Source organism: Ochlerotatus camptorhynchus, unplaced genomic scaffold, assembly GCF_037179485.1.
Source record: "Ochlerotatus camptorhynchus isolate MF236.1 unplaced genomic scaffold, CSIRO-AGI_Acam_v1.1 ptg000429l, whole genome shotgun sequence".
Lineage (NCBI taxonomy): Eukaryota > Metazoa > Arthropoda > Insecta > Diptera > Culicidae > Ochlerotatus > Ochlerotatus camptorhynchus.
Window position 1 is genome coordinate 1,505,001 of NW_027040915.1, and position 12,390 is coordinate 1,517,390.

The 12,390-nt window shown below is 38.8% G+C and overlaps 1 protein-coding gene across 3 annotated transcripts in view; it reads right to left on the minus strand.

The window, feature by feature from the left end:
- The window catches only part of LOC135711271 (3',5'-cyclic-nucleotide phosphodiesterase regA-like), a 648,988-nt gene that overhangs the window by 269,642 nt on the left and 366,956 nt on the right, over positions 1-12,390 (minus strand). For 2 of the 3 annotated variants that reach the window (XM_065234072.1, XM_065234071.1), the window contains one exon: positions 3,602-3,637. The exons of the other annotated variant lie outside the window; for it this stretch is intronic. In XM_065234072.1, the coding sequence (XP_065090144.1) occupies positions 3,602-3,637 (36 nt within the window). The remainder of the gene's footprint in view (positions 1-3,601; positions 3,638-12,390) is intronic. 3 annotated transcript variants of the gene reach the window in all.

Here is a 12,390-nt window from a genome sequence, read left to right on the forward strand (position 1 = left end):
CAGCTCCAGGGGGGTGGTGTAGATGTCATCGTTAGAAAGGGAATCAAGTTCTGCACTTTGCCTCACACCCATGAAGTCGGTGTCAACGTGGTTCCTGCTAGAAGCTGCCTGCGTAAAGACTACCACCATGTCAACTGGGTGCAGTACGGACAAATGGTGAACAGCAACATCGAAGAAAATCCACCGCTTGACAACGTAGATGACATCGACCGGGCGTTGGAAGGACTCTAACAGGCCAAATCTGTGGCTGACGAAGCATGTGTTCGTCCAGTTCATGTGAGAGGTACGTTTGTTGCTTTTGAAATAAAGCTAATTTTAAAGACAAGTAAGATTTCCAACTCGCTGCTTTTCCACACTCGAAAGGGGAACATATTCTGCCAAGGGAAGATAATTTGTGTTTCATTTGTAAGACGGAGGGGGCATCGGATGAATTCCTGCCCCAAGCGGAAGGATCGGAAGCAGCCAGTACAACACTAACCAGCGCCGTGTAGTGACTGGAGGTGCATCTCCAAATGACGATGCGGTTGAGGTCCTGGACGAAGAGATGGTTGTGATGGATGTGACGTCCCCGGATGCCAGTGGAGACCCAAAAAACAATCGTCTATTGAAGAAACGACTTCAGGACCATTTTATTCAACTGCATGCTTAATAGTACTTGTAATATTTTTTAATAATAACTTCTGCTCAGGCTTTGTTCACACAAATCTGGAGAATTTATTCAATCACAACATTGAACTACTTAGTGTTGTATAATGTATGTCCAGAAGCTTTTATTCGACTTGTATGAGTTGTAACAGGGTTTATACGATAACATTTTTGATTATTCAGCGTTTATTAGACATCACTGCTTCCTTAAAACAGTGATGCTCTGTAAACGCTTGATTTTCATGTGAAGTAACGTTTAATTGGACATTTATTAAACGATTATTCAACTGTAGGAAAATTAACCCGAAAATAAGAGGGCCGGGGACAGGCGAAGGGTGTATTTCTCTTATGTGATTGTTTTCATTATTTCTGACGTAGCACGCACCACACATATATTAGAAAATTTATTATATACATATACAACATGTCGTTGCATGGGATTCGAACCATGTACCTTCCGGTCACCAGCCGATTACCTAGTCATCTGAGCTATCCTAGAATTCATCATATGGGCAACTCAATAATCAATTAAAGCTTGCTTGAAAGTAAATGCCTATCAGCACTCTTAATCGCAACTCTAGCTCCTTCAAGGCCCTGTGGGCAGGGTTGCTTCCACTCACTTGCTATAAAACAATGTTTTTTCGAAATTATGAAATCATTAGATGATATAATGATGTGTTGTACTTGTAAGTAACAAGAAGAGGGTGTAACGTATGTACTTGACTCATAAAACCTGTCAAATTCACTTTCAGAGCGTCACAATCAGCGATCTTATGATTCGCGAGTCTTCACACAGAGTGAGCGCTCACGAATCGTTAAATCGCTGATTGTGACGCGCTGAAAGCAATATTGACAGGTTTTATGTGTCAACCACATACTTCACGACTCCTTGTTGTAGCTTACTTGTACTAATTATCATTATAACATCTAATACTTTTATAATTCTGAAAAACATTTTTTTATAGCAAGTGAGTGGAAGTAACCCTGCCTGTGGGAATGATTAATTCATTCATCGTTGTTTAAGGCCAATTTTACCTCTTCACCTCTCCAATTCGAAGGAAAGGATGCCCGGTTATTTTTTAAACTAGATCAATGCATTCATTGTCATGAGTCATGTGATCGATGATTACTATTTAAATTAATTAGACGTAGAACACCAATACAAAATGGGTTGAGCTTGGAATTGAGAACTCACGACCTTCTTATTGGAAAACGGAAACGGTAATCACTACTACTGATTTCGTCTTGTTGTTAGACTGAACCTGTCGAATAATGAATTTAATACGTCGTTTATAAAGCATTTACAAAGCAACAGTCAACGCTTATACAGCTTTTAATAAGTAAATTAATCAGATCAGAACAAACAGTGGAATAAATGTGCTTCTATCGATTTCAATTAGCTTTTTTCGGCACATAACTCGACAACTCGTTTTATTCAGCATTGTACACTGTTATTCAGCATTTATTCAATATATACGCTTATTTGTGACTCTGAATTGTTTGTTGGGGAGGAAGCAAGCAAGCGCTGCTGAGAAACAGCAGCCGCCTGTTTTCAAGTGCAAAAATCGCATCGCTTTCCAATGTGAATGAAGATCTAATCCACCCTTACCACTAACAAAAACGTCTTTCCTGTGACAATCGTGGATAGGAGATGCAGAGGTAAACTCGATCTCTAGTAACAACGGCTGTCGAAATAACAAACCTTTCCCTCGCCGATGACTGTTAGGATGTGGCCGGTGCCGTTATTGACCTGAAAAGTAATGATTTGCCCGATTTTTCACACTGAGAATGGATTGCTAATTTATTTACATGGTTCTTTGTGCGAATTTCGCTAGATCTTGTCAATCACGGATGCACAGCTACAAAGCAAGACCTTGCTGGAGGGGACTGGGTTCGATTCCCGGCCCGGTCTAGGTTTTTTTTCGGATTGGAAAATTTGTCGGCTTCCCTGGGCATTGAGTATGATTGTACTTGCCAAACAATAATACTAATGCAAAAATTGTACAGGCTTATAATGTTCTCAATTAGCAACCGTGGAAGTGCTCATAAAATACTAAGTTAAGTGCCAGTGTAAAGTCCCAATAAGGACGTAATAAAGCCAAATAAGAAATTTATTTTTTCAAATTTATATTTAAAAATGTTTTATACAAAAGGATTGAGTGGGAAATTGACTCCACGCTCCGTACTACTGGATTTTTTTTTTCAGAATTCAGCTCATTTTTATACTAGCGGTATAAATAACCATAGAGGTAACTCTAAGACTAGTAGGTCCCGAAGAAACGTGTTCAACTTTTTGGCTCAGCTCTGGTACTATCTTCGATCCCAAGCTAATCGATGCACCCCTCGAAACATATGAATATCCACGAACCCCTCATTTTATCTGTCAAACTTTCATAGCGAATCAAAACAAACATTGTGTAGTACTAGAATTTCGACTAGAATGGGGTACGTTAATCGTTTGCTTGGGATCAATAGGCTAGTCAAGTAGTGAGCCAATTTAAAATCGTTAGTTTCGTATTGATTGTTGGTATAACTTTGACATATATGGTAGAACTCTAAGATTAATAATACATGATCATTTGCATTAGGCATGTTCTAAGTGCTTCCTGTCCGGAAATTTTAATGAGTCAAAACATTTTGCATGAAAATTCAAGCACAGACCCACTTATAATTAAGAAACTAAATAAGTAAGAAGGTTAACATATCACCCTAGGTGGATAAATTCCATCAATTTTAATATTTTTTTCATAAAACTAGACCAAATTCCGCATTTGTACAAACAATTTCATAATAATATCTTAATAAATAAGGACATGGTGATTTTATGTATTCCAACTTTTATGTCGGACCCAAACGGGTTCATCAATGGGAGCAAGATAAGTTACTGTCGGACGAGGGTGAGGAAAAGTACGGCTAACACATAAACTTTCCATCCACAGATCTACAATTTACTCACGGCGATGTTGGTTAAACTTGGTTTCATCCGACATACCTGAAAGAACAAGAAGAATAAGATGTTAGAATGGTAAATGCAAATGATGGTCGTGGTTAAAATTCTTCGAATCCTCGTGTCAATATACAGCGATGACATCGGATACCAACCAAAATGGGGCTCCTTTCTAGAAGGTAAACATCGTCAAGAAGGTCGTTACAGTAGCGGGTGGTTGGTTGCGAAACGTTCCCAACGCGGAACGGCATATCAACACCGTCATCATCATCATCACCATCATCATCATCATCATTTCCATTCGCTGGAATGTGCCGTTGAATCAACATAATGGCTTATTTATGTTATTTCTATTTGATCTTTCCGAGCTGATTCGGTTTCGTACTCACGTCCACATTTCGAAACACAGAGAGGTGATGTGTATAGAACGCACCCCCGGGTAGAACGCTCCATTACGTTTTGTATTGTGGTATTGGCATTTTTATAACCAGTAATTTTATGTTTTATCATGCAACACGTTAAGTTGCAACTACATGGCCGATTAAACCAACTCAAATTTGAGTTTCTTGCACTCAAATTCGCAAAAACGTATGTTAATCCAAAGATTGAGAAAAATTTTCGTTGGGTCATTTGAGGAAAATTTTACTCGGCGATTTTGAGTGAAAAACCACTCAATTTTAAGTCAATCTCAGTCGATCTTTATGCCCGACAAAACCATGAAATAGTTATGAAAAAGTGAAATGTTGCGTTTTGTACAGTTCTCCCCTTTTCGTAAGGAAACTTTCGTGTGCTACTTACATACGAATGAAGGTTGAAAGTTCACATGAAGAAACATTGTTGTTTTCGCAGGAATTGCCCAGAGGAGGGCACAGGAAACAAAACACCAGGTAAATTTTCCCGAATTGGGGTTATCTTGAGCGGAATAAATTTACAATGTTGATGCGATCTTGCTCTAAATTTCGAGTTGGCAGAAATATCTGCTCCGAAGTGGTTTTGGCATTTCAAATTTATTAGAATTCACCTTGACGCAACCAAATTGATGCAAAGTGATTAATCATCCTCTGATTGAGGTTGGAAATATTGAAGCCGCACTCAGTTTGTTGTCTCAAAATAACCAAACACGATATGAGCGACACTTCCGTTGTCTGTTTGCCATGTTGAAGCATGGAAAATTATTTTCCCAGAGGCTTACGCAAATAAGCTCTCCGCCTCACCTCCAGCTTGAAAAGAATCAAGAACAGTACCGAGGCATCAGGGATAGGCATAGACATACGGCCATTGTCGTTGTCGTCGTCGTCGTCGTCGGTACCTCGCGAAATTGAAGCCCTCCGGTGTATTTGTGTTTATATTTTTCGCATGATTTTACACAACCACTTACTGCCGGGCTTCCCGGTGTGTTTTTCATTGGCGAATTGAATAAAGTGTAGAAGTTTAATGAAAATGGAAAGCTCCCTGTAATGCTCGCTGCAGCAGCCCCTATGGAATAGGTCCTGTGTACATGGGTACCTACAGTAAATGAAACAAGCACGCACTTAAATTCTGTTTAAAACCGAAATGAGACCGTACGAGCATTAAGTTAACAATGAAGGGTGCGAGGGGAACGCAGTAAAAAAGAATACTTGATGTAAGTGGGTGGTATGGGATTTTCACATTGTTTTTGTATTTTTTTTTATGGAATGACGTCCTTGGCTAGAAGGGAAAAATCGTCATCTGTTGCACGTGGTTTATTTGATTTAGGAACAATTTAAGCAAATTAAAACGTTTGGCACCGAAACGTAAAAATTTCACGTGGTTGGAATTTGTGGAAGTTATGTAGAGTTAGGTGGGGCAAAAGTTCTACCAAAGTTGAAAAACTTGAAATATTTCGAAAATTCATGAATTTGAATCAAACTTATTCCATTTAATGGATCTCTCATGTCCTTGTGGAGTCGGAGTTGGAGTTGAAGTCGGAGGGAATTTCATGGATTGAGGAGTCAAAGTCGGTGAAATTATGCCGGCTTCGACTCCGACTCCTAGATAAATAAAATATTGAATTCAGATTGAATATAGTATTTTTTTTTCCCTTGATTTGTTTTCCGTCGATCTTGTTTTCCGTACTGAGTACTAATGCTCCCACACTTGGACCCTTCCTATCGACCCATTAATTCATAAACCGGGGACCAACGATTTTACTTCCCTTCCGAAGGAAGGCGTAATCAGAGATTTTATGCCTCAGAAAATCCCGGCGGCACCTACTGAGATTGAACCCTGGCCTTTATGGTGAGAGGCAAACATGGTTATCACTACACTACCGGCGCTGATATTGAATATTGTAATACACTCTCCCCCCCGAAGAACGCAAACTCGGTCTACACGAAGTTGTTCAGTGGATCAAGTTAACTTTTGCCGCTTTTGGTTTTGCGGCATACCACAACTTTTATCGGAAGAGAGCTAATATACCGGTCGGTCCTGGAATTCGATACGGGATCGACGATAAACATGCTCTCGTCGGTGAACAGGATTACCGGATTTTTTCGCTTAAGGAAGTGCAAGATTTTCTTGCATCGTTCGACTCGTGATGCAGTAGGTAATCATGTGAGTTTTTTCCGTGCCCTCGACTTCGCCCCGCAATCTTCCTTTACGATCTTCCGTGCCGTAAAGTCACTGATCCCGTGTTCCTTTACCATTTTGCTTATTGAGCGCATTGGATTTACCCGAATCTTCTTTTTGATAGCAGAGATAACCCTCGGAACCCGAGCTGGCCTCGAACGACCTGTGGCCACCTTCACGGATAGTTGTCCTTTCTTTTCTCGGTCTAAAACCCTTTTGACGGTCCACTGGGACACTCCCACGGCGATTGAAATGTCTTTTTGCGACATTTGCGCGTGGGACAAATCACGAATACGCTGCCACTTCATCATGGTGCAACTGTCAAAATGAGTAAATCATTTCTTTTTTAATACACAGCCTACTACGGTTTGAGCTATACACAGATAAAAATTCTGAATTTTAATAGTGATGTAAACATTCATTCACGTAAACTTGTATTTCATTTCACGCAACCGAGCAACTTGTAAACAATGTTGTTTCCAACAATGGGCTTTTGCATACAATATTTGCTACAGTGCATTAAATTTCTCAGAACTTTACATGATACTTAATGTAAACTTATATGATATGTGACCTAGGGGTAGATCACTTGTGGTGCATTTATTATAACAAAAAATAAATAAATGCATTTTGACCACAAACAAAAAAATTAAATGCATTTTCTCAGTGCATTTTTTGTAGCGTGATGCTCTTAGTGACAGTTCCTACCAAAACATGTCGTTCACATCGGTTCGCTCAAATCCACACTCCTGACTCGAGGAATTTGTTTTCCTGAAGCTCCTCGACCAAGAATGCGGAAAAAAATCCTTCGAAATTCCCTTAACCGATGGGAGCATCGGACGCAATAACCTCCGTTGGCAGCACCGAAAATCTCCATCAAAATCGCCCGGAACTCTTTCCGACGTGAACATTTGAAAACACTGTCGAATCTCCCCGGAACATCCGTAACATACAAAATATCCACCGAGATCATGCTATGGTATTCTCTCCGCCCTGAACACTCATAAACTTACTAGAAACTCCTGCAACCTCCTCCGGTAGCAACGGAAATCTTAAACGAAATCGTGCAGAAGCTGCCTCCGGAACTTCCAGTGTCAACATCGAAAACCTCCTCCGAAATCGTGGTAAGCCCGCTTCACCGAGAACGTGAGAAAACCCCGTCAAAATTTCGTTGAACCTTCGTTGGCAGCATAGCAAATCTCCACCAGAATCTTGTGGAAGCTCTTTCACCGAAAACACGAGGAAATGACTTAGACATTTCCTGGAACATCCGTTGCTAGCACCGACAATATCCACCGAAATCGTACTTCTCGACCATGCACACCAGAAAACTGCATCGAAACTACCTGGAACCTTCGCTGACAAAATCGGAAACTTACACCGAAATCATGCAGATCCTCCTCCGTTGAGAAAACTCCGTCGAAATTATTTGGAATCTCCGCTGGAAGCATCAGAAATCGCCACCGAAACCTTGTAGAACCTCGTCCGCCATGAACGCAAGAGAATGCCATCGAAGTTTTGTATTTTCGCATTTTTTTTTAATTGGTCATACTGTATGTAATTGTAATTGTTATTCATTTAGTCAAACGTAATTCGTAAAGTCAAACGACGAGTCTGCGTTTGCAACAGCTAGAACCGTCTCCAAAAGAATTCATTGCTTTTGTTTTGCTTTGTTTTAACGTTCACATCCCACTGAATGGTTGATGTAAACGATGGAAATTAAATGCATTTTTTTTGAAATAAAAAACATCGTCAATAAGCATTTTAAAAGTGAGACGCCCCTAGTATGTGACGCTCCATTTATGTGCATCATACTCAACAGAAATTTACACTACTTTTTCAAACTGTGTACACCAGACTGAGGCAAAATTTGATTTTTTTTGCTCCACAGTGCTCAAGCAGTTCCCAACCTGGTCCTGATTTGCCTTCCAAAATTGAAACTCAATTGTAAAGCAACTGATTTGGCACAAACCATTTAAAGCTTGTATGGAAATTACTATGAGAAAACCAAACTTTTCTGATCATTGACTTCTAGCCTTTTTTGCATATTGCTCTGTTATAAAGTTCCACAACTATTCTTAAAGGGAAATTTTGTCAGGTACAACTTTGCACAAGAACGATTTTCAGCCAAACGTCAATTTAAATAGTTATTATGTATTTAACAGACTAATAATCTTGTGACATGATCAAGCTGCTGCTTTGTGGGCAACACTGTATTCTGCAGTGTGACATAGTAGCCATGATTTGTGTGCTCTATCTATGCGCCAGAAGCACCAATATTGCCTGCTGAACAGTTGATTGAACATAATCATAAGACATCAGTGACTTCAACTATTAATAACTTTTGTTCCTTACATTTTATTTAAATGTGGTTTTGAGATAAGTAGTTGCTACAAGCATAGGGTTAACTACCCCATTTCTGGCCTATTAAGCACAACCCGCACTTAGTCTTTCTTAATCCAGCGCAGTTTAGCACCAAACGGAATGTTATTATTACTGATGGCTTTTAAATTTATTTACCTTTCCGGTACGTAAGATTTGACAAAGAGAAACCAACCGTTGAGATATTGTCAAAAGTCTAACACTGCTTCTTGACGCCAAACTCGGCCTACGGATTCTAAACTCGGCCTAACGCATTGAAACGCCAATGAATTCACTTCGGCCTATCGGATGAAGATGAAAATTGATTCGGTCGGAGCGCTTCTTTTGTTTTTGGGAATAATGGGAGCAAACCTTCATATAACGCGTTCTCATTGACTTCGTTCGGTAGCTTATTAACTAAATTATCATACCAAACGCATAATTGACTTGTTAACTCTGAAATCATGGATTTATTTGAAGTTTGCTGCTCGATAGGCCCAAAATGGGCGATTAGGCCGAAGTAGTTCTCTGCCCTAGTTATTATTTTTTTAAGCAGAGCAATATGGTCAGTTGTTAGATAGATATGATAAAAAAAGGATTTCCCATTGTAATTTCCATATAAATTTCAAATGGTTTGGGCAAAGTCAGTTTGTTACTAAATGGATTCACATAATGGAAGGTGGAAGGCTTATCAAGACTTAATTTGGAACCATTTGAGCACTGTGGAGCGAAAATTTTAAATTTTGCATCTGTCAAATGCAGCGGTAATACATAGCGGTTTATAAAAAATTTAATCTTATTAACTCGTGACCCATCAATACAGATGTTGTAAGGCCAAAATAACCTAAAAATTTCTCCTGACTCCTGGCCAACTTTTAACTCCAAAATGATCTTGCAAATGTAATTCATAGCTTAATGGTCTCAAAACGCTGAAAGGATTTTTCAAAATGTCGTGAAAACTATGAAAACATTACACACTAATCCAGGCCTACGCTTTTCGGTAATTTTAGAAAAAGTTTAAAAATCAGTTAAAAATTCAAAAATTTGAATATTCATTCCAATTTTATTTGTATTGACTTTGCAACTTTGTAGATAACCCATTTAATGACAACACAAAATTGTCAATTGTATTGAGTTCTTACGTGTAATGGCAGATTTTTCAGCAGTTCAAAAACCCGGCAAACTTGAACCGACTACAATGAGCTGAATTCAGTGTGTAGAATCTTCAACATAATAAAATGGCAACAAAATAACTAAACTAGCCTTCAATGAACAAAATGGCATGAACACACTAAATTGGCCTCGATTAGATTTGTTTCTAAAATCACTTAACCGGTCAGACAATTTTTAAAATGACAACTGAAATGTCAAAATGGTCCTAAAACGCCAAAAAAATGGCCCGAAAAAAGCAAGAAATGGCTTAAAATATCCAAACTGGCTATAAAATTAACCTTGATTTCACCAAAGTTCTGTTGGAAACGGTTGAATAGTCCTGAAATTATTGATACACAAATTGGTAAAGAGTGTCCCATATCAAATTGCATCACGAAAAAACGCTGTAGAAAATTACCTAGTTGACTGATCCTTTTCAAACTTTCAGACAATAAAATATAACTCAATAGTAAGCTTTTCGCATATTCATTTCATTCAACTTCAATACCATACCCGAGCAAAGTTCAGCATCAAAATGACAGCAAATTGAAATCAAGTTTTGATATCAACATCAAACTGAAATCATAATTTGATTTCAGTTTACGCAATTAACAAATGTTATACTTAATTTTGTTCTTTGTTTGTAACAAAATTCACTTAATTCTATGTCTAGTAGAAGTTGGGCCAAATACTCGCGGCTTACTCGAGGTTAGAGAGGCACAATGTCGAAGAATAGGATCAGGCGAGGAGCTTGGAGGTAAGGTTTCGTTGTATCATCAGAGCGTTGTCGCCAGTATGAATGGTAGTGCGGTTCTAGTTTCGTCTGGAGTTCAACCGGCTATGGTGACCAGTGGGCGACGATGAGACTCATCGAGACGGAGGGACAAGACAAACAAAAACTAATTAAGAGAGACAAAAGACAAAGGCATTCAATTCTTATACTATGTAGCGGGTTTGTTTTCATGACAACAAATTGAATACTTGTTTTGTTATCAACTTTCACTCATTAGGTTCTGTACAACATCTGGCTGCAGTTTCTTCTGTACGGAAACCTACTTTTTCTTCATGTCTTCCTCAGACTTGACCTTCTTGAGATGCTTCCGTAGTGCCTGCTTCATAATAGCCCAGTATTTTTCGATGGGCCTTAGTTCCGGTGCGTTGGGGGGTACATGTCCTTGGGTACGAAAGTGACCCCGTTGGCTTCGTACCACTCCAGGACAACATTTGAATAGTGGCACGAAGCTAGATGTGGCCTGAAGATCGTAGGGTCCTCGTGTTGCTTCAACAATGGAAGCAGACGCTTCTGTAGACACTCCTTGAGGTAGATCTCCCCGTTTACAGTCCCGGTAGTCACGAATGGCGCACTCCGTTTGCCACATGAGCAGCCTGTTAACCACCGGTGGGTCACGACCTATACATTGAGAAACGCTATACCTCGAAACAGGCATGGAAAATCGTTTGCATTAATTTCGTGCATTCATTTACATTCATTTGCCTCTTACTTTTTTTTATCAACAGAATTCCGCAAAATGATGTATGGAGCTTTTATATGTTTTGTTATTAGCTACAACTTTTGTTTAAAATCCAAATCCGTATCTCTTATGTATAACGAACCAGAGCAAACAGAATCCACTAGTGTTTTTCAGTGAATTTTAGTGTATTTTTAGTGTATTTTACATTCACTGAAAAACATTAATGAATTCTGCCCGCTCTAATTCGTGATGCATAAGAGATACAGATTCTAGCAAAAGTTGTAGCTTATAACAAAACCTACAAAAGTTCCATACATCATTTTGTGGAATTCTGTTGATGAAAAAAGTTAGGGGCAAATGATTGTAAATGAATGCATGATTTGAATGTAAATGATTTTCCATGCCTGTCTCGAAAGCCTGCAAACTAAAAAAATCTGAATTTTACTGGTGATGTAAACATCCATGCATGCAAACATTCTTGCATGTAAACTTCCTTTTCACGTAAACTAGCAGCTTGCAAGAAATGTTGCAAACAAAGGTGGAAAGTTGCATACAATATATGGAATATTGCATGACATGTCTCATAAATTTACACGATCTATAATGTAAATTTGTATGATTTATGACGCTCCATTTATGTGCATCATAGTAACGGAAATTTACACTACCTTTTTTTAGCTGTGTGATTATCTGTAAAGGTGTTATTTCGAGCAAAGTTGTTCAAAAGGCCAAGGAAGTCCGGAAGGTAAACAATTTAGTTTGGAATGTTGACACTACGTGGTGCTAGGCGTAAGTGTGCATAACAAATTGAGCATTCCTATTTTCTTTATCTCGTGATTGCGATGTCCTTGAAAGTTCGGGTCTTCAGAAAAGTTTGAGATGTTTAGAAAACCAAGGACGTTTGAAAGATGGTCAGTATAGTTTAGAATTATCTCGCTAAGTGTCACTAGTGTACTTGAAAAATTCAGCATTTTTTTAATTGTTTTATTCCCGACCACCTATAAAGATCGAGTGTTGAGCAAAGACCAAGGGCATTCAGAAGTTCTGAATTCTATCACTACGTGGCGCTAGTATGCATGTTAAATTGAGATTATTTTACCGTGTGATTCAGACCTGATAGAACGTTTGAGTTTTCAGCAGAGCTGTTTAGAAAACCAAAGGCATCTGGAACATGGTTAGTATTGTTCCGAATTATGTCACTACTTGTCGATAGTGTTTTACATA